Here is a 23807-nt window from a genome sequence, read left to right as displayed (position 1 = left end):
AAAGTTAACATTGTTAAAAATGGGCTGTCAATGTGCCGTCATTGGAATTTATAATAAACATCGCCAGTCATTGGATTGACATTCAAATATTGTCCACATTGGAATGAATTCCACCATTGCCATATGATGTACGACAGGAAGGAAGATCTTAACAAATATATAGAGGAATTCCATTAAAACCGGATTGATTCATCCACTAGTGAATTATGCAAGTTTTTGTAAATTAATTATTAGTTCAAGTTCTAGGTTGTCTGGACATTACTCTGATAAACGCACCAGCATTGCAGACAAAATTGAGAGCATCGTTTCTTTAACAGTTAGAAACCAAGATCATGGTGGATTTATGCTCTTGTATTCTAACTCGAGCATTAATTGCTGCCACTAACAGAAAAATATAAATTCTTTATGATTCAATAAATAATCAGAGTTACTTAGCCACCATTTCTTTACCCCTACCCCCACTCCCATGGCTATTTTTTTCTTGCATTAGTGACAGTCAGATTCCATTAAATGATAATATCATTGAAACCATGAACACAGGCTGGAATGGTTACATACTTGATATCTTTGGCTACTACTAACTAGTAGTATGTATGTCACATGACCTTAAAGGCAGCTTCACTGGTTGCTAGAAGGTATATAAACTTCACACAGACACGACACAGTATTCAGTTGAACCAATGTGTCACCCAGAACTATTCCCAGTGATGAATTACAAGGATAATGAAAACATTCAGGAACCAAGGGTGACAAGTCCACCCAATGCATGCACACGGAAGGGAACACCACCACTTTCCTTCAACTGACTTTTTCTTCGTCTTAATTGAACTGGATTTGAAGATGACCCATTGAGGGATACCAGTCTACTAGATCCCAAATATCTTCTTATCTTATCATATAATATTATGTTCTAATACATGTCTTCTTTATAAATGAAATGTTCATAATAAGGGACAAGGGTTGTAACTCGAGAAATTGCAGTTATACATAGTTGTTGATTTCATAGTGTACAGTGAAACCTTAAAGTAATTTAGGTTGTTATAATTTTCATTTCAATTAACTGTCACCGCTTTATATGGGAGAAGTTAAATGACAGAGAATGTCAAAATTATATTATTTTCCTTTGGTTAGACATTGTTATGCTTGCCCCAGATCACTGGTATACATTGTCACACCAAGGTAAAGATGGCAGCAGATATTTATATAAGTATGTAATTACTTTTCACAAGAAGAATGACAATAACTTTCAACTTGCATTTAAAGAGAAAATTTCAACCATCTTAATTTCTACCAGCTTTTATACTAAATGATCCTTTTTTTCAAACCACCATTCTAGAGAGCTAGACACAGGTGTTATAAAACGAAGGTACTGTTTGGCCAAAGAATTGGAACATTTCTAGGTCATTACCCCAACTAATTAGGACCAGTAGGCTGTTGTCTCAACATTAGTTGCTTATTAATAGATGACATCAGCATGCATTGTTTGAAGGTTGGTAGGAATCAGTTGTGACACTTAAAATACTAATTTCATATGTAAGTTGGCAACATTTTTCTTGTGAAAAGTAATTACATGCTTATGGAACTATTTGCAGGCATCTTCCCTTGGGTGTGATAATGTATCAATAAAGCTTCAGTCTTGAAAATACCACTGACCTGGGGCAGCTGTAACACTGCCTGACCAGATTATAAATAAAAAACTTTTTTGCCATTCTTTGTCTTTTAAATCCTTAGAGCTCTTGATTCACTTAAGATATGTGATAGCTTGTTGAAAGAGAATCTTCTTCCACATCAAAATGATGCCCCAAATTACTGAAAAGTGTCATTGTAATTGCAAACACCATTAAGAATTAGATGGCTAAGTGTCATTGTAATTGCAAACACCATTAAGAATTAGATGGCTGAGTGTAAAACTCATTATATGTTTATCACATTTATCCATTTTTGTGTCAAACTTAAATCGGGGTAAATGTGTAAAAGGAACAAAATGAAGTTGTTTCCATTGCGACATATTCTATACTGACAACGAATGGGCAAGTTAGGCATAATTTATTACTAATAACTGAGGCATGCCAAATGTTAAACAATCTTGAACTTTGGCCCTTGTAAAAAGTAGAAGGTAAACTGATTTATTCTCAAGGTGTGAATCTGCATCTGCTTAATCCAGGGACAAGTCTGTGGTAAAGTTTTACTCAACACAGCCAGATTTTACTGGGTCAGAGATGGAGGATGAGTGGTTTTACAGAGCCCTGGATAAGTATTACATCATTAAAATTAATTTCCCCTCCCATCCAACAAAATCACTAATGTGTTACCTGTCACTATTGTGTTACTAGATTTGTCAGTAAAGAGGGCATTTGATGAAGGATTAATAAATTAAATTGCTCACCTTACAGTACAACAAATCTACTGCTTGTTATGCAGTAGTGGTTAGGGTCACATTTTGTGCTGCAACAATTTGACTCCTGGAAAAAATACCCTTGCTTTGATGCATTAAGTACTGAAGGTATAAAGAGAAGTTTGTATGCAATCGCCAAAATTTTTGCCATCATAATGTCATCCAGTGATGAAAGGTTGAAATATGCACTTGAAAGATTCTGCTTAGTAAGAGATCATAAACTTAATGGAGCCCTTTAAGAAAGGAAAAAATGATTCCTAATTATCCTTCTTCCTTTTGAGATTGCCTGATAAAACCTAAGCACTCTAACAAGGCAAATCAGTTTATCTTGATGAACCCTAGCGCAGATACGACTGAGACTCTGAATCTGTACAAGAGATGGAAGAACCAAAGGTAGCAGATTTTAAGCTTGAAAATCTGGCTGCTAGGGGAGAGTTGCACACTGTTATTTACTGTTGCCCAATAACATCCTTCCTCTGTTGAGATGACATGGCATCTGCTTTTCCTCATCGTCATAGGGTTAGGAGAAGGCCTACAAAACACATGAGAGACTCCACTTTGGCATTAGAGAATGAGACACAAAATACTTTGAGATTTGCTTTGAGGATCTGAGCCAAACGTCAGACCCTTGAAATATTTGTGTGTGTTCAAAAAGGCATTCCGATAACCTTTGATAGTGGAGATAGAGCATGTTCTCTCCTCAAAATCAAGAGAGTAGAAAATCAGCTACAACAGTCAGTGAGGTATTGCTAGCATTAATGCATTTCCTAGAACACCAATCACAGAAGATTCTCCACTTTGCATCATAGACCTTAGCAGTAGAGTATCTCCTGGCCTGGACTATATATTCCGCAATCATGCTCTAAAGCTGGCTGATAGAGTGCTCGAGATGGGCCATTCATGAAGGTGGAGAATCCATGAGCTGTTGTAAAGAAGAGAACCCCTGTGCTGTGACAATAGGTTCTTCCATGGAATTAGATTGGGTTTACAGTGTACAAAGTTAAGAACTTTTCTAGAATGGGAGTTGGTACATCTTGCATGAGCAAGGTTTTCCATAGTGGAATGGGCTGAGCTACACAGTAGCAACAGGTGAGTTTTACATCATTAAAATTTGTTTTATCCCGCCCCCCACATATTCTTCTCCAAATCCAAACAACATTTTTCAGTGTCTCATGAAGTAAAACAAATTGCATCAGGATGCTGGAATTCACTTACAATTATTTTTTCCATCAGTCAGTCTGCACATCCTACCATCCAAACACGCTTCTTATAATTACCATAGCAACCCTTACACATAATTGGATGCCACTTGGTAGATAAAATGACTGTTACATGTAGATGTGCCATTTAAAGGTTTTGTCTTTGCAGCTTGTGCTTTGATCTGCAATGTTAAGGTAAGCTCTTGTACCACCCCGGCATTAATATCAGTGTCTGTACAGATAAAAGCATATACTGGGTGCATATGTACATCCTCTTTAAATTTCAAATATTCTTTCTTCCAAAGTCACAGGTTAGTTTCAGACCTTAACCTTTTATTGGCTTAGGTTACTTTGGTTTTTGCATTGAACTCGTAACCAAATAGGCTTTTTGCACCACATGTTCATATTATTACCCATGGATGCATGAAACTTGATGCACCTTGATAAGTACTATGCGCATCACAAAAGTAGGGCTCTGTGACCTATTTAATGCTTCACTGATTTGGATTGAATCTCAAACACTGTTCATGCCAGAATCATCTGAGTATAAATTAGAACACCTTCATTAGGACCTACTTCGAAAATGTTACTGGCTTCGGACAAGTTTTTTGTGTTTAATAGATGATACCGTTGGTTTTCATTAGCTCTACTGGTCATAGACCAGAAAAGCTTATGGATGGTCTTTCGTATGTTGTTTGTCCATCGTCACACATTCATCCAATGGTTTAGTTGGTCCTAAATGAAAATGTTGCTGCTCGGACACTTAATAAAGCTACCAGAGTGGCCGTTTTGATAATCTTGATATATTGCTACATCTCCTAATTGAGTGGTCAACATGGGTTTTTACTAAAAGCCTTATAATGTCTACTTGGTCCTGGAAATTGGGGCTAATCCAACATCCAGTATGGCTGCCATATTGGTCATCTTGAAACTCTTGCTATCACTACATCTTCTGAATGGACATTCAGATTGTCATGGGATTTTCACCAGAACACTTCTTATGATGTCTAGTGGTCCAAAATGAAAATGGTACCAAGCTGATAAACCATTATGGCAACTGCAGTGGCCATCGTGAAAATCTTGCTATGACTACTCTTCCTGAATGGATGGTCTCATCATCATTGGTTTTTGCCAAGAGTTCTTATTATGTCTAGTTGGTCCTAAATGAAAATGGTGCCAGTCTGATGTTTAATATGGCTGCCATGGTAGCCATGTTGAAAATCTGATACCTACTTTTCATCAGTGGAAAGTCATATTGAAATGGGTTTTCACCAGAAGTCTTCTTAATGATGTCTACTTGGTCCTAAATGGAAAGATGCTGATCTGATGTTCATTATGGCCACCACAGTGGCGATCTTGAAAATCTTGTTATTGCTAATCATCCTGAATGAAAAGGGTTCTTGCTTTGGGACTTTCATCTTTGCTATGTGTGGTTGGTCCTGAATGAAAATGGTGTTGATATGATGCCCAATATGGCCATCTTCAACATGTTGTTATCACTACTCTCCTGAATTGATGGTTGTATCAGCATGGCTTGTTTACTGAACAGCTTATGATGTCTAGTTGGTCCCAGTGGTATCATTCAAACATTCATTATGCCTGCCACATTGGCTGTCTTGAAACTCTTGTTATCATTTCTTAAATGGATGGCTGGTCATGGCGATACGATGCTTTCACCAAAAGATTTATTTTGATGTCCAGTTGGTAATAAATAGAAATAGAAAGTCTGCCTCGGATGGGGGAGGTAGTGGGTTCAGTCCCCGGCCAAGTCATACCAAAGACTTACAAAGATGGTACTAACTGCTGCCTCGCTTGGTGCTCAGCATTAAGAGGTTAGTGTTAGGACTGGTGGGCCTGGTGTCAGGATAATGTGATTGGGTGGGACATCATGCTACATGTCTGCGGCATAATGCCCCAGTGCTAGACATCACTATAAACTGTCACACTGCAGACAAGAATTCTTAAAGCTACATTAAAAATCCAAATCACACACACACACACACACTAAATAGAAGTGGTGCCAATCTGATATTGAATATGGCCACCATGGAATCCATCTTGAAAAGCTTGTTATTGTTGTTCCTCCAAAATGGAAAGTCAGATCAACATTGGGTTTCAACTAGAAGACCTCTTATGATGCCTGGTTAGTCCTAAATGAAAATGGTGACAAGTTGACATCCATTATATTAACCACATCAGCTAATTTGAAAATCTCACTGAGAAATAGTTATTAGATTGTTTCAACACTCTGCAGTTAAAAGGAAGAAATGGTCTTGTCTTTTTAGCCAGGAGAGTGTCAGTCCCTTTGAAGGACTGTTGTATAATATTGTTATGACACTTTCTGAGAGGATGAATACTCACCCTCACCTTAATTATATGTTATTACTGTTCTTTCTTGAATTACTGAACTATATGATTGTATACTCATTGTACTGCACAGATATCAAAAAGGTCACTGTGACGAATATGTTGCATTTAACGTGCATAGGTTAACTTTTTGCATGTAAATCATGAATATGTAAGTTTTGGGCAGGCTCTGTACGTACTATCATTAAACTTGGTGAGGTGTTGTATCTTTATGTTCGCTAGTTATTTAATTTGTAGGTCATTATAACCTATATTTTAGAATAATACAACTTGGTGATTGGATTCATGCTGACGACAAGTTTTACCTACTTATTAAAAAACGAGGTGTGTGTGACTTTGTTAAAATATTCTGATAAAAGTTTATTTTCCCGGGTATTATGTATGTTCCAGATAATTGGATGCATCTCTGTTATTACTACATCATTATAACAGAAGAAAGTCACTGTGGCCTATGTTTTATGCTTTTCTAAAATGAGTTAATTATTTGTGTTTATGGTCACATGCTGGACATGCATGCATCTAGCCTACTCAGGAGGCCCTTTGTGACCAATAAAGTTGGAAGTAGGAATAAGTGTCTCTTTTCAGTGGTATACTTTCCATATCAATGACTATACGTATGTGTATTGTGATGGCTTGTCCTCAACAGGTTAACTGTAAAATTTTTATACGCAACAAAAAATGACATAAGAACAAATGCTCAATACATGCCTTGTAAGAAAATCAAGGTTACATGAATATAGCATTCTCTCTTTCAATTGAAATACTCTTCTTCATTCTTACAAATAGTCCATCAAGTCGTGATCTGTTAAATACATATAGAAAGATAAAATAAATTTGAAGAAAAAAATCATAATTTACTAAACAAATAAAATTTCAGCAGTCTTTATGCTGGCTGTTAGGATCTGAATGAAATGACTCAGATGATTCCCAGTCTGTTCTAGGCTGATCCTAGCATAAGATTGTATTATGGGAGGATCCCATATTAAATAGAAACAAAGCTAGGCCGATCCCAGCATTAAAATATATTCAGGGCTGACCCCAATGCTAGACTGGTCCCCAGAATTAGTGTGTATTCAGGGCTGATCACAGATTAAGCAAAACATTCTTGGCTGATCCACATATAGGAGTGTGTTCAAAGTTGATCCCATCTTAAGGTGATCTTTGCTAGGCTGAACCCTGCATAAGATTGTATTCTGGTTTACATACAGGTTTATTTTGAGCTGATTCCAGCTTAACTAAATCTATGCTAGATTGATTCCTCCATAAGAGTGTAATCTGGGTTGATCCAAAATTAAGTAGACTGTGCTGACCTGCATTCTGATTTACAGTTACATGAATCCTAACAAAACTAATCACCCGTGTTGATCCCAATCTACAAGTCTTGTAAAGTTTGGGCTGATTCCAGTCTTGTAAAGTTTTTGCTGATTCCAGTCTTGCAATGTTTGGGCTGATTCCAGTCTTGCATTATTTGGGCTGATTCCAGTCTTGCATTGTTTAGGCTGATTCCAGTCTTGTAAAGTTTTTGCTGATTCCAGTCTTGTAAAGTTTGGGCTGATTCCATTCTTGCATTGTTTGGGCTGATTCCAGTCTTGTAAAGTTTGGGCTGATTCCAGTCTTGCATTGTTTGGGCTGATTTCAGTCTTGCATTGTTTGGGCTGATTCCAGTCTTGCATTGTTTGGGCTGATTCCAGTCTTGTAAAGTTTGGGCAGATTCCAGTCTTGTAAAGTTTGGGTTGATTCCAGTCTTGCATTGTTTGGGCTAATTCAGGAAATCTGTGGACAAAGATGCAGTTGCATGGGTGGGTGAGTGTGAGTGAGAATTAGTTAAATTAGTATGAGGAATGTATTAAACATTGCATATATTATTAGTATAGAATATGAAGAAACAGACCTAGAATAGATATATCTAAATGAGGATTAATTCCTTGCTCATGGCAGCTGTAATAAGACCCACTATGCAGGCACCAACAGGCGATGTTGGGGTGGCAGTGGCAAGCACAGACTCCTGAAAATTGTCTATAACTTCTGAAGGTCAGAGAAAATGACTGATCATGTGATACTACATGGATACCATCTACTTGGATTGGATCTTTGAATACTGATGCAAATGGTGACTAATGATGACCATGTACATCAAACGTGATCCTACCTCTAGATTGATATTGACAGTGAACAATATGGTGACAGCAGGAGAGAAAAAGTCACAACTGGAACAACCTCAGCCTTTGCTATTGTAGCATATGTGGTGCACTCTGCCAGAGGCAAATCACCAAAAACATCAGATTGATATTATTTCTACTTAAGAAGTCATTTCAAGATTTAGTGTAAATGGCTGACATTGGGATCACTTGGATATCCATGTACATGTCCATCCATCTACCCATCTGTCCATACTTTTGATTGTTCTCAGTTTTTAACCTTCCATTTATTTCAGTACAATTTTTTCCCTATTCTTTTCAGATTTGGAATATAGCTTCAGTATACACTTACCTTTATCGCGGTAAATAAATGCCCTCATTGAATCTAGAAGGCTCGTTCAACTTGCAATCCATTGTCAAGTTCTTGGTTTTTGTTCAGCTGGCCATAAGACCAAGTGAGTTTATAGGATGGTCCATTGTAGTGTGCCATCTGTTGTCTATTTACAGTTGTTATTTTCATTTTCAAACACCACTGTACAGAATCTGAGGAAACATGATGGAAAACATACTGGCATGATGCTCATTCAATGTTAAAATGATGATCTGCCCTCATTCAAAGTGTGTTAAAATGATACTGATCTGCCCTCATTCAAGTGAGTTAAAATGATGCTGATATGCCATCTTTCAAGTGAGTTAAAATGATGCTGATCTGCCCTCATTCAAGTGTGTTAAAATGATGCTGATCTGCCCTCTTTCAAATGTGTTAAAATGATGCTGATCTGCCATCTTCCAAGTGTGTTAAAATGATGCTGATCTGCCCTCTTTCAAGTGTGTTAAAATGATGCTGATCTGCCCTCTTTCAAGTGGGTTAAAATGATGCTGATCTGCCCTCATTCAAGTGAGTTAAAATGATGCTGATCTGTCTTTCAAGTGGGTTAAAATGATGCTGATCTGCCCTCATTCAGGTGGGTTAAAATGATGCTGATCTGTCCTCTTTAAAGCGGGTTAAAATGATGCTGATCTGCCCTCATTCAAGTGAGTTAAAATGATGCTGATCTGCCCTCATTCAGGTGGGTTAAAATGATGCTGATCTGCCCTCTTTCAAGTGGGTTTAGATGAAGCTGATCTGCCCTCATTCAGGTAGGTTAAAATGATGCCAATCTGCCCTCATTCAGGTGGGTTACAGTTACGCTGATCTGCCCTCATTCAAGTGTGTTAAAATGATGCTGATCTGCCCTCATTCAAGTGGTTAAAATGATGCTGATCTACCCTCATTCAGGTGGGTTAAAATGATGCTGATCTGCCCTTATTCAAGTGGGTTACAGTTATGCTGATCTGCCCTCATTCAAGTGTGTTAAAATGATGCTGATCTGCCCTCATTCAAGTGGTTAAAATGATGCTGATCTACCCTCATTCAAGTGGGTTAAAATGATGCTGATCTGCCCTTATTCAGGTAGGTTACAGTTATGCTGATCTGCCCTCATTCAAGTGAGTTAAAATGATGCTGATCTGTCCTCTGTCAGGTGGGTTAAAATGATGCTGACCCACCATCAGATATAGCTGCCATTTTACAAAAAAAGAAAAATATTTAAATGACTACTTTTCAAAAAGTGCTAGACAGATTCTGATCAGATATAACTTAATCCATCATGCCACAAAGGTCTGGCAGAATTGTTAATGATATTGATCAGCCATCAGATCTGACAAAATATTGAAATAGCTTCTAAGAAACTGCTTTTTAGAATTTGACCATATTTAACCCAAGCAAACATTCTGGCATGAAAGGCTTTCACATTTATACAAATGATGCTAGACTGCTCCTGTGGCCTAGTGGTTAGATTTTCCGTCTCAGATGCGGGAGGTCATGGGTTCAAACCCCGGCTGAGTCATACCAAAGACTTATAAAAATGGTACTTACAGCTGCCTCGCTTGGCACTCAGCATTAAGTGGTTAGTATTAGGACTGGTCGGCCTAGTGTCAGGATAATATGACTGGGTGGGACATCATGCTAAATGTCTGTGGCATGATGCCTCAGTTCTAAACATCGCTATAAACTGTCACACTGCAATTGTTAAAGCTATGTCAAAAATCCAGATCACACACACACACACACACACATGATGTTGATTCAACATTGAAATATGGCAACAGTGGCTAAAATTAGACAATCCTTTGTAGGGCTTCTCAGAACTACTTGCAATTAAATGAATTGGATGAAATTTCTGTACAAATCATTTCACTAGTCCTGATTTTTAGGCCTTAGCTCAAGTATTTGGCTGTTGGGTAGATATCAGCCAGGTGAGAGCTATTGTTGCCATTTTGTACTCTTGTTAGCTGTACTGGTCATAGACCAGAAGGACTTGTGGGATGGTTTGTTGCCCATTGTCTCTACATTAGCACAAGATGTAGGGAAATTGGGAAAAAGTTGGGAGAAATGAAAAAATTTTCCTGACCGTGAAAAGTCCTTGAATTTTGCAAATATTGAGGAAAGTTGGGAAAAACCCAGGAATTTTCTGCCACCACTTGATGCCTGAAACAGTGATGTAATTGAATCATAACTAAGCTGATCGTGAGTTAAATTTATTGAGTTCTAACCAGAATATTCGGAGGGTGCAGTATGGATTATTTGGGTGCTTGCAATAAACATATATGCTGAGTCAATCCAAACGCTCATTGGATTAGAATCATCTAGTAGACTTTTATTTTCAAAGTCAGCTCGATATCTGCATCTTTCATTGAAGGTATGAAAGCCAGTCTAGCATTACAAGAGGCAATATTGTAGTGGCAAAGCATAACTGCTTACTGGATGGCCTAGCAAACTTAAAAACATTGTTAGATCAAGTGATACATGTATGAAATTGACATGAAAATTACTTATTTTCTCAGAAATTTTGAGGATTAAAATCGTTATGTCTTTAATCTGCTGAAAGATGAGATAACACTATGGCATTGATGAAATGTGACATGGTACTCGTGAGTAGCTTTGCTAGTCGCACAAGTACACAAATCTAACAACCCACATTTTCAAATGTTGTAAAGAAAAAATAATTTTTTTTACAAAATGAGTCATATACTAGTTGTAAAAATACAAAAATGAAAGAACACAAAATTTTCCATATTTATATTTTCCGAGAACAACTTTTGGAGTTTTGTTTTATCACGTGACTGCCATGTTGACATGTGCTCTCTGCTTAATAAATCAGACTGGCGTGACTGCTGTTTTTTACAAAAAGTATCTGACTTTCATTTAATATAATTGAATTTCTGTACAATAACATTAAAAAGGAGTTTTTGTTGATATCACGTAACTATTGGACTTCCAATATTGTCATTTGAGATTTGTGAAGTTATGTGACTATTAATGCAAATGGCAAGTACCGGGTGAGGTTTCATCTATGCTGTAGTTTCGTCTAGTCTGTCAGAGGATTGAAGACATAATGATTACAATACTTGCCATTTCTGAGAAAACAAATAATTTTCCTATCGATTTCATGCAGGTATAAGTCGATATAACATAAGTTTAAATTTTCTAGGCCTGCTGGTACGCGACTACCATATGTTGCTACCGCATGGTGGTGGCAAATTCAAAATTTTCGATATGCAATTGCAATGACCTCACAAATGTACAAAACCACAAAATGTATCATGCGAAACAAGTTTGATATATATATTGCTGTAGAATACTTTAGAATTAAAAGTTTGAAAGGAAACAAAACTAATTTATGTTCATTACGTTGTTCCCACTTAGCAGCATAATGCACATAAGCAAAATAAAGTTAGAATTTTTATTCTATACATTGAAATGACTTCATATGCCAATTTATAGGAATATAATCAAACTTGTTTCGTGTGTATAATCAAAAATCTTATTTAAGTCCATTCAGTAATGGTCATATGTGAACCTTGAAAAAATTAATTTCATCCTGGAAAAGCCCTGGAAATGACCTGGAAATTTATCTTTAGAAAAGCGTGGGAACCATGAAGATTGTATTACTACTTATCCTAAACTACTTGGAGTATTGCCTTGAAACTTTGCAAACATTTATCCCAGCATCTTGTTGGTCAACGTTTTATCTTGAAAATCTTGTTATTGCTACTCTTATGATACAGAGTTTCGCAAAAATACTTTTCGTCCTTAATAAATATGGTACCAAGCTAATATCCAATATGTGTACTGATTTGAAAATGTTGTTATGGCGGAAGAATATCAGAGATGGTTTCAAAACTTGACAGTTAAAAAGGAGAAATAATCTTGTCTTGAATTCCTGGAAATTCTTTTCACCCAGTAGAGCACCAGTCCCTCAGATACGTTTTGTAAGTGACTTGTTTCTGAATTAAAATATATTTTAATTTTGTGTCGAGTGTTTGAATAGTCAAAGATAGGTATCGCTTTTCTGACTTAAGTGGTTGCATCATTGATAGGTTTAAGATTCCATATTAAAGGTTTCAAAGGTTGCATAGCTTGTACATCATTTTTGGCTGAAATTTTGGGGCAATATATTATTGTACGACTGAAATCTTTAATTCTTACTGACATGCTTGGATTCATATCTTCAGAGACCCCGTCTCGTATTCCACAGTACCCAAGATTGTATTGAAAAACCTTTTGTTTGATTATCTCAGTGGTTTCTAACCTATCTCTTTCAGCTTATTGCTCCTCTTCAGAGGGGATGCAGTCTGACTGTGTCCCACTTAGATTTATCTAGAACAACTTTCACAAACAAAAAGTTGAAAGATGCTCAAGTACCACCATCCTGGAAGCAGTTCTTTTCCATAGTGATGAATTTGAAACACCTTGACATGTCTGGTGTCAAGTTGCCAGCAGAAGCTTTGAAGTGAGTTTTCTTTTCTTAACACAGCTGTTTACTGCTATGATTTTTTCACTATAGTTTCTATGGAATATTTCTCAAACCTATGAGTCTGCGGTTCTTTTTCTACAAAGATGCAGCATGCTAGATTTGTATCATTTATTTGTCCATTCCACTCTATAATTTAGGTTGTTGAAAATCCTATGCTGTACTTGTACAATCATCTATTATATTATGAATGAAGCAATCCCTTGACTTAAGTATTGTAATAATTCCAATTTTTATGAATTGACCGCATTGTCTACAATTTGATTGGATGAAAACAATCACATGATACTAACCTAGAATTTTTAAAATTCTGCAGACAATTTATTTCCTTGCTTCTAAGGTCATTTTATGTGAAGTTTTATTTACATAAATACCTTGCACCATAATAATAACAACAGCAAGCCCCTACCTACCCACCCTATGATTTCTGATCAAAATTTACAAATTTATAAATCAACCACTTTTAGCTAATGGAGATGGGGTTATGTATTCTGTCACAATGAAAAGGCTAATAAAAGAAACTTCTAGCTACCTACAAGTTAACACTTTGTTAATGAAATCTGCTGATATGTTGACAGAAAAAATGTAAATTGGAATTATAAGGATTAAATGATCATTGTTGGGAATTTGTCAGTGTGTAAAGTGTTACCTAATCACTCACAAAATTAACATAAAGTCCTTTGGACTTTATTTACTTTGTGAGTGATTAGATAAAATGTACACATCAATAAATAACCAACCATAATCATTTAATCCTAAAATGAATCAAGTGAAGCATGGGATTTATGATCCCTCAGAATAACCAATTACATTAATAAAGATGAAAGTATACTGGAAGAATTGTAATGTTGCTTTACCCATTGAATGCAGACTGCTGTGGCATGGAAGGGTTGTGTGTTTGTCAGTGATGATGATAGAAATAGCTACATACATGTACTGTGTGAGTTTCTTCAGAACAGTTGGTGTTAGACCATCCTTGCATCCTACATGGTCAACTTTCGAAGATCTGAAACAAATGGATGGACAGATTTGTTGTGTTTGTGCCTTTGACATAAAACTTTGCATTAAATATTTTGTTGTATCCAACCCAAAAGAACTAGTTTGACTATAGCTTCAAATGATGTCTTCTTTTTCATTATGAAAATGGTACCAAGCTGACACCAATATATGTGTACCACTGCAGCTAAATTTGAAAATCTTGTTGCTGAAGAACAACAGAGACAGTTTCAACACTCGACAGTTAACAGGAAGAAATGGTCCCATCTTGAATTCCTCAGAATTCTTTTCACCCAGTAGATTGTCAGTCTCGTTGAGGGCCACTTGTTATAGCAGTGCCAACAATTTTAATGGGAATTTCTGCTTGATGCTTGATGGTATGCATAGCAGTATAGATGGGATTGCACTGTGCTGGTAGTGTAGGCCTTAATATGTAGCAGTATAGATGGGATCACTCTGTCCTGGTAGTGTAGCCTTAATGCATAGCAGTATAGATGGGATCACCCTGGCATGCTAGAGTAGCCTTAATGCATAGCAGTATAGAGGGGATCACTCTGGCATGGTAGTGTAGCCTTAATGCATAGCAGTATAGATGGGATCACTCTGGCATGCTAGTGTCGGCCTTAACTCATTAACCCCAGGCGCCACATTTACATGGCAGGAGGTAGTAGCCTACTGCAGAGCTCTGTAGCGTCAAGGTCATGTATGATACACTAAAGTGGGTGGTATCATAGATAGACAGATGTAGCTCTACAATGATACCAAATAATCTGGAAGTTCTAGTTGCACTACAAAATACAGAAGGAAAAGCCAATTTTTTGGACCTGATTTTATGTTTCCACCCAAAATTCACCTGTGGTCAGAATCTGATTTTATATCTGGATTTTAGACTTTTTGGCCTCAGATCTAAGGCAGACTGGTCTGAACTGCACACAGACAGATGAACCTTTGCAAAAAGTAAGATAAGATGGGCATTTGGAATAAAGAGTGGTCTCGATACGAAAATGATGGGTCCCTTAAGCAAAAAAAATAAAATAAGAAATCCACTTTTACCCTTCTGCTTATGCACAAGCGAAATCGCCATGAAAAACGATGTTTCTAACACAGCTAGGTATTAGGTTGATGGGAAATCACTTGGAAGTTGATGTATTAGGATGTATTCAGAAATAGCCCACAAAATGTTTCCTACTCGCATTTCAGGCGAAAACAACAAAAACCTCCAAGGGTTAATGAGTTAATGCATAGCAGGTTAGATGGGATCACCCGGGCATGGAAGTGTATGCCTTAATGCTTAGCAGTATAGATAGGAATCAGTATGGTAGCGTATATCTTGATCTGCTTTGTTGGTGGAAGTCTTAAGCCAGTATTAGGGAGTATTTGGACTGATGCTCGAGTCAGTCTGACACCTATGTTAGGAACATCTTCCATTCCCCGCTTGTTTTGTCAGAGAAGGGTTTTGATGTTTTACAATATTACAGTTATGAAGTTAAATATAAGTAATGAAATGAATATCCAATATGAATATTTTTCAGTTGGTCAAATTATCATACCATCAGACATACTCTTGAGGCAGTCTGACACCTATGTTAGGAACATCTTCCATCCCCCGCTTGTTTTGTCAGAGAAGGGTTTTGATGTTTTACAATATTACAGTTATGAAGTTAAATATAAGTAATGAAATGAATATCCAATATGAACATTTTTCAGTTGGTCAAATTATCATACCATCAGACATACTCCGCATATATAAAGGTTTCTAGAGGTTTGTTATTTAAATGTATCTTTATAGCCTGACTAGATTATTATACCAAGTAAACATTTTTTTCCCCTAAAGATATTTGAACTTTTTAGACCTAGAATTTGTTGGTAAAAGCCTTGTTTGCAGAAGCACACAAGATAAAAGATACACTTGACACAGACAAGTGAAATTTTGCCGGCATTTTGGTATGTTTGTTTGGATGACCAAAATAAATTTACATTCAGCTGGACCAGTTATTTCTGTTTCTTAATGAATTTTAAAAATTATTGAGACTAACTTTTTGGGCTGCAATGGGACCATATATGTTTTACAGTCACAGTTATTTCAGTTTCTTTGATTAATTTTTAACACTATTTAAATCAAATTTTTGGGCTGCACTTTGGCCACATGATTTACAAACTCAGATCTTATTCTTTTGTCAGAAACTGCATGATCATTTGTTTTGCTGTGTATGAAATGTTGCACAACTCTTCCATGACTGTTTTAAAGAGTTTGGATCTGATTGGTACATACCATATTGTAGATTACACAGTAGTCGTTGATCTGATTGGTACATACCATATTGTAGATTACACAGTAGTCACGGATCTCATTGGTAAATACCATATTGTAGATTATATAATAGTCATGGATCTGATTGGTAAAAACTATATGGTAAATACCATATTATATATTACATAATAGTCATGGATCTGATTGGTAAATACCATATTGTAGGTTACACAATAGTCATGGATCTGATTGGTAAATACCATATTGTAGGTTACACAATAGTCGTGGATCTGATTGGTCAATACCATATTGTAGATTACACAATAGTCATGGATCTCATGGGTAAATACCATATTGTAGATCACACAATAGTTTTGCAAGTTTAATTCACCTGCTTGGGGACAGCCATAGATACTCCAGCCTTAAATATTATCAGTGACAGTAAAAGATGTAAATGTCCATATGAAGTTGGTGTATTACTGTATGTTATGGCATCATCCTTCCATCCATCTGTTAACATTGCTTTTCTTGGAGTTTCAAGTTTATTTCTCAAGCTCTGTTCATGCTAGAATCATATAACTAGAAGATTGCATGCAACTTTGTTAGTACCTTTCCTGTGTCACAAAAAATGCCACTTTGGCCTGCATTTCACATTTTACTGGCTCGGATTATATTAAGATTTTGGGAGCCAGCAGTAGCTCAGTTGGCAGAGTGTTGGACTTTTAATCCAACAGTCATGGGTTCGATACCTTCCCAGGTCATTATTGGTCGGCAACCTCAGTGTCCTTAGGAAAGACACTGAGCTTGCATTTTCTTGGCATAATATAGCCAGTAATTTGTTAGAAAACTAACAAAAAGAGTTGCATTAAGTTTTTGCATTTAGCTCATAGCCAGAATGGTTTTTACACACATACATGCTATATATATATATATATATATATATATATACACACACACACACACACACACACGCACACACACGCACACACACGCACACATTTATGCCTAGATTCATGAATCTTGCTTAGGGAAAACATCTCGCTGAGTACTAGTTTGTTGACATACAAGTTGGTGACTGTCACCTTAATTTCATGCTTCACTGAATTTTGTTAAAGTTTGTGTTTCAGGTTTTTTTTTCTTTTTGAAGCTCTGTTCATGATAGTATCACAAGATTTGAAGCTTGCATCCATTTTAGTACCATACCCTTACCACAAAGGAATGTCACTCGGACATATGTTTTTTTCATTTTACTGGCTTTGATTAAGTTTTTATGTTTAGTTCATGACCAAATAGGTTTTTAGCACCCTGTATATATACTGTTTTGCCTAGATCCATGTAACTTGGTTAGATAATGCGCCTTCGCTTTCTTCACAAAAGTAGTCATTGTGACCCATATTTTATGTTTCACTGTCCTGGGTTCATTCTCAAGCACCGTTCATCCCAGAATGTACAAACTAGGTGATTGTGTGTATCCCTATTGGCACCACAACCTTACAACTAAAGGTCATTGTGACCTATATTTAACATTTGAATGGCATATCTTAAGTTTTTGTATTTAACTCATAGTCACATAGGTGTTTTATCTTGTTTAATACTGCTATACCTGGAATCATGAAATTTGAAAGGATGCGTCATAATGATTACAACATCCTTATCTTGAAAGTAAGTCAATGTGGTCTATATTTCACATTTCACAAACTTTGGTTGGTTTTATGTATTTTTTTTTAAATCATGCTTTAATCATTAAACTCGGTGATTTTATTCGTCTATTAGCATTACACCTTTACCAGAAAACATCACTGTGACCTATATTTAAAAAATTTCTGGCTTAGGTTATGTTTTGCAATTAGCTCTTGAATTTTGGCATGGTTTTTGCATACTGTCCCATGTAGAATCATGAAACTTGGAGATTCACCTTGATGGGCACTACTCCCTCATTTCAGTATTGACCCTATTTTACTCTTCACTGAATTGTGTTAAATTTTTGTGTTTGTTCATTTCTACTGATTTTGTTTAAATATTTGCATTTAGCTCATGACCCCATGAGTTGTGGGCATAATATATACATACTATCCTTTCTGAAATCACAAAACTTGGTGAGTGGATGCATTTTGATAAGTTCTACATACTTTTTGACAAAAGCTATCTATTTGAACTATATTTCATGCTTGGTGACTTTCATCAAATTTTGTGTTAAAAGTTCGATTCTTGTAAGTTCCAGTCTTGAAATTTGATAATTGGATGCATATCTGTTACCACTACATCCCTATAACCATAGGTCAGTGTGAGCTACATAAGTGCATACATGAAATAAGTAATGAGAATCTTCACTAATTTAACAGAAGAAGCACAAGTGCTTACTGTTCATATTTTACAATGTTTGTATATTCTGTCACTAGGCCCAGAGTGGCTGAATGGTCTAAAGTGCTCATTTTTAACGATCACTGCCATCTCACCTCTGTCCATGTGGATTTGAGTCTTGGGCTCAGCCAATGTGGGTATGTGTGAAAGTTTGACAGTAGCTTCCCATAGGCCAGTGGTTCTTACTAGGATTTTTCTGGGTTCTTCCTCCAACTGTTTTACTGGCAGCTATGTATAGCCTGTTATGTGATACAAAATGGTGTTATTACTGCAAGAACAAAATATTCACTCACCTGTAAATGGTGAGAAATTGGTATCACTTTTTTGGTGGCAGTGGCAGCAACAAAAATGGTAAGGTGTTGTGATAAAGTTTTGAAAGTCATGTGTCTTCTACTTAAGTCACTATATTAAAGCTTTGGTGTAATATTACTAAACATCTGTGCTGGGATTTTTAATCCTACTTTTTGTAAAACTTCTTCATAATGTTACCTCAACATGAATTGAAAAAGCTTTTAAATAGAACCTATTTTTTATTTTCCAGGGAACTTCTGCTTGGGCTTGGTAGCAACAGAAATCTCAGTGGCCTTCACCTAAACATCAGTAGCCTTGACCTTACCAACCAAGCTTTTCAGTATCTCCAGAACTGCTTGTCAGCTGTAGCCACAATATATAGTCTAGATGTTAGCAATATTAGTAAGTAGACTAAACAATATCCAACTCCACCAAGTCTGTGAATGGTAACATGTTTACTGATTGACTGAATGTAAGGTCAAATTTCTATCTGTAAAATCCAGGACCTGTTGTTGTAATTGATATTATGATCTCATGCATTTCCTTATGTCATGCATTTCCCTGTGATGTAGTGCTGCAATTACATTTTCAGCACTTTATTAACAGGGTTTCCAAATTTTATTTAAAAAAATACTATGTTTTTGGATTTTCTGATGTATAATGGTTCATTAGGTATATATGAGTCCTTCTGTCAAGTTCACAGAGTCATTAATGCAATGAGCCCTGCAGTTTTTGATGTATTGCCGATAAACTTTGTAAATATTATTGTCATGATTCTCACCTGAAGATGTGCATATTGGCAGATAACTTTATCAGTTTCTTTTGGAGTTAATGCCCTTTTTGGATTACACTTATTTAATTGTACAGAAATCAAGGAATTGTCATTAAACTGGAGAACTGTTATTGAATAGATGCCCATCGGCAAATCATTGTGTTCCAGCAAGATTTGTCAGACTTGTTGCCTGATATGTGTATGATAGAATCTTGTCAATACAACTGGTCTCAGTTTTCAGAGGATCACCATGAAACTTTATACAGCAACTCACCAAGATACATAAACTGCAATATATGTAAACTCAAAGATATGTAAATGAAATATAAAGATGCACAGACTTAATGCCTGGTTTAGGCTTCCAGGTTTTGTAATCTTTGAATTGAGTGCACCTGCAGTATATAGTTCTTCTCTTGTGTACTTGTGTAAATCATTTCTGTTACATTATTTCATCTTAAGGATATTTATTGCATAAGCAGAATAGTAAAACCAAACTTATGTAAAAACCGACAAAGGTATAGGTCCCAGGAATGTAACTCTTCTATATCTCAAGGAGTTGCTGTATATGGTCATGATATAGAGATGGATATTTCAACTATCCTTTCACAAGTTTTATTTGAGTTATTGCAGTGCATGACAGAATATTGTGAACACTACTAGTCTCACAGTATTTAAAGGATCAGAGTGAAATTTGGTGCATAATATGATCATAATCTGAAGATGCTTGTATTAGTATATCACTTTGCAGTTAATTCCCTTGATTGACTTGGAGCAGGATTTAGTGCTTGTTTTAGTATATCACTTTGCAATTCGGTTAAAGTAATTTCATTGATTGACTTAGAGCAGTATGTAGTGCTTGTATTAGTATATCACTTTGCAATTCTGTTAAAGTAATTTCATTGATTGACTTGGAGCAGGATGTAGTGCTTGTATTAGTATATCACTTTGCAATTCTGGTAAAGTAATTCCCTTGATTGACTTGGAGCAGGAAGTAGTGCTTGTATTAGTATATCACTTTGCAATTCTGTTAAAGTAATTTCATTGATTGACTTGGAGCTGGATGTAGTGTTTGACTTTACATCGTGTATACACATTGGCAGTTTTTTATGGATTGCTTTAGAAACATTGTCCATAATATGGGCATCATTTAATGAGACACAAATTGACAAATTCTTGTATTCATGACTTTTAGTGTTTCCAGACGTAGACTAGAATAGATTATGGGATGATCTGTTGACTGTCATCTGTTATCTGTCATTGTGTTATCACATATTTGTTATCACTACACCTCCTAAAGTACATAGAAGATTGCTATGAAAACTTTACACACATATTCATTCCAAGGTCTAGGTGGTCCTAAATGAAAATGGTACTACTTGGACTACATGTTAAGACTGGTCTGCCTGGTGTCAGGATAATGTGACTCGGTGGGAGGACTTCATGCTACATGTCTGCGGCATGGTGCCTCAGTGCTAGACATCACTATAAACTGTCACACAGCAGACATTGTAGTGATATGACTGAAAAATTGTTAAAGCTGCTTTAAAAATCCATATCACTTTAAAAATCCATATCACACACACACACACACACTCTCTCTCTCTACTTGGACATCCAATATGGTCACCACAGTTGCCATTTATTGACCTCTTGCTACTCCTCCTGATGGTCATACCAACATAGTGTTTTCAAATTAAGACTTCTGGTAATCCCAGGTTAGTCCTGAATGAAAATGTTTCCACTCTAACTAACACCGGTAAGGTAGCCATCATGAAAATATTTTCATCCCTGATCCTCTGATATGAATGGTTTTTTTTGCAATAGGGTTTTCACCAAAAGAATTCTTATGTTTTGTTGGCTCCAGATGAAAATGGGGAAGGTCTGACATGCATTATAGCTACCACAGCAGCCATCTTCAACATTTTGTTACTGCTACTTCTCTTGAATAGAAAGTCGTATCGACATTGGTGATCATATTGACATAGGGTTTTGCCAAAATATTTCTTGTGATATCTAGTTTGTCTGAATGAAAATAGAGTTGATCTAAATACAGTTTATCATTGTGAGCATCTTTAAAAATCTTGTTATAAATATTAGATGTAGTTTCAACACTCAGGATTTGAAAGAAGAAATGGTCTGATCTTGGATTCCTGAAAATTCTTCACTGTCAATAGAGCATGAATCCCTTCAAGGGACTTTCGTAAGAATTTTTGCCTTTGGATTTACAGCTGGATGCAATATAAATTTGTGAAATGCCACTGCACTTGTTTATTTAGTGGATTACTTTGGAACTTAGTACATATTATGGTCATCATTAGATAATATGTGTCAACCAGCCGTTGTTCTCACTCTATGCCTATTTTTGGACAACTTGTCTTAGGTGAGATATCTTGGGCCCACTTGAGCCTCATGTTACTGATGTAGTCCCATAATAGAATGGGGTCGGGGCTTATTATGAGACAAAGATATCATTTGTTAATATTTACTAACATTTTCATTATGCTGCATATACTCACTCACAAGTCAATTCCAGCTGAAACAGCATAGATCCTAATCTGGCATCATATAATGCACTGGCAGATCACGTTCTGTGATGTGTGTTCTACTGATCATTAATTAAGAAACATGCAGAGACCCAGATCGGCCATTATATTATGCAACAGTAGGTCTGAGTGTGTAGTTTGGACTTGTAAGCAAATATATATGGTAATCATTCCTCTTAGATTTAAAATTAAGTTAAATTTCAAACTTAATTTAAAATTAAATTTGAATGCAGTCTCCCACACAGTTTTAGACTGTTCTAAATGAATATTGTTACCTGCTACAGCCATTTGCAGTCAATGAAACTAAGAATAGATACATTTCTGTACATAATAGGTTTATGATTCCTTAGTGTTATAACAGGGCCTTCGTCAGAGAAATTACTTCTGGACTGCTTCAGGTGATCAACTAAATGTTGATCAGAAGGCTTTTGTCACATGGTCAACATTTAGTTGATCATGTGACTCCAGTTCAGAAGTCATTCATCTGATGACGTCCATTTGGTAAGATTGAAAGCTGAGGAGTTATAGCCTACAGAAAGGTATGTGTTCTTAGTTCCATTAACTTAACAGTCTTGTTCTTATTCTATACTTTTCGGTAAATTTTCAGGTCTAAATGAAACTGATCTGTGTACACTTCTGTCCTGTATTGGCCAAAACAAGCAAATTAAACATTTGTATATTGGAAGACTTCTTAACAATATGAAACCAAAGTAAGTCTTTTTTATCTCTCTTGCTATCTTTCTCTCTGCATCTGTCTTGATTATTGACCTTTCTATCTGTTTGCCTTTCATCTTGTTTTCTTTGTTTTCTACCAGCTGTTTTAATAGTTTGTATGATTTATGTCTACCATATTTTGATGTGTATAATGCATAATTTTTTGGTACCTAATTTTCATATTTTGCGGATGAGGTGTGCATTTAATAGAAGAACTAAAAACAAAAAGCTTTTTGTTCCGGTCAATCTAACGAAAGATGACATTATAGTTGCTTACATGTCACATGACTCTTTGTGAAACATAGTAATGTTGTCTTCAGGTGCAAATTTAAGCCATTTTTTATATGATCCTTTCATGTTAAGCATACTTGGTTATATTTATTGCCTTCTTATTTGATTTAATGTATTGCACTTGATGGTGATTGGCACGAGTATTAATGCTTGATTCATTCATTTTAGAAACATGAACACTGTCTTGGAGGGTTTGGTCCATTTGATACAAGATGAAGACTCTGTAAGCATTTTTCATTCACATCATCTTTTTTTTTAATACATTGCATATCTTCTTTATACCTTTAAGAATATGTAAAGAAATTTTTTATTTACTGTTTATACTCCAGTGTTAACACTTTGCTAAAAACTGAGACTGATGATGAGATGATATAAACATTGTGTGAAACTGATACAAAAATTCCAAAAGGCCAGTTATCAGTTACAGCTCTTCCTCATTATAATGCAATAGTCTGGGTTGATAACTGCCTTCCATGTAATATACAACATGTAAGATACAAAACTGCATTATTTTGAGAATAGCGTTAAAAAAAGAACCATGGTATAGAGGACACTGTCAACTTTTTTATAAAAATGGTAGTGTTTTGAAAAGGAAATGAAGATATAACACCGTGTTTAACCTTGCTTCCTTTC

At 36.0% G+C, this 23807-nt stretch overlaps 1 protein-coding gene across 9 annotated transcripts in view; it reads left to right on the top strand.

Moving 5' to 3' along the window:
- LOC149780321 (F-actin-uncapping protein LRRC16A-like) overlaps positions 1-23807 on the top strand; it is a 241386-nt gene that overhangs the window by 81336 nt on the left and 136243 nt on the right. For all 9 annotated transcript variants that reach the window (XM_089937166.1, XM_089937165.1, XM_089937168.1 and 6 more), the window contains exons 13-16: positions 12747-12934; positions 19105-19256; positions 22777-22879; positions 23343-23397. In XM_089937166.1, the coding sequence (XP_089793292.1) occupies positions 12747-12934; positions 19105-19256; positions 22777-22879; positions 23343-23397 (498 nt within the window). The remainder of the gene's footprint in view (positions 1-12746; positions 12935-19104; positions 19257-22776; positions 22880-23342; positions 23398-23807) is intronic.

Source organism: Sinohyriopsis cumingii, chromosome 16 (assembly GCF_028554795.1).
Source record: "Sinohyriopsis cumingii isolate HCF-2022 chromosome 16, ASM2855479v2, whole genome shotgun sequence".
Lineage (NCBI taxonomy): Eukaryota > Metazoa > Mollusca > Bivalvia > Unionida > Unionidae > Sinohyriopsis > Sinohyriopsis cumingii.
Note: the sequence above shows the minus strand (reverse complement) of the source record. Positions and strands in the feature narration are given on the sequence as shown.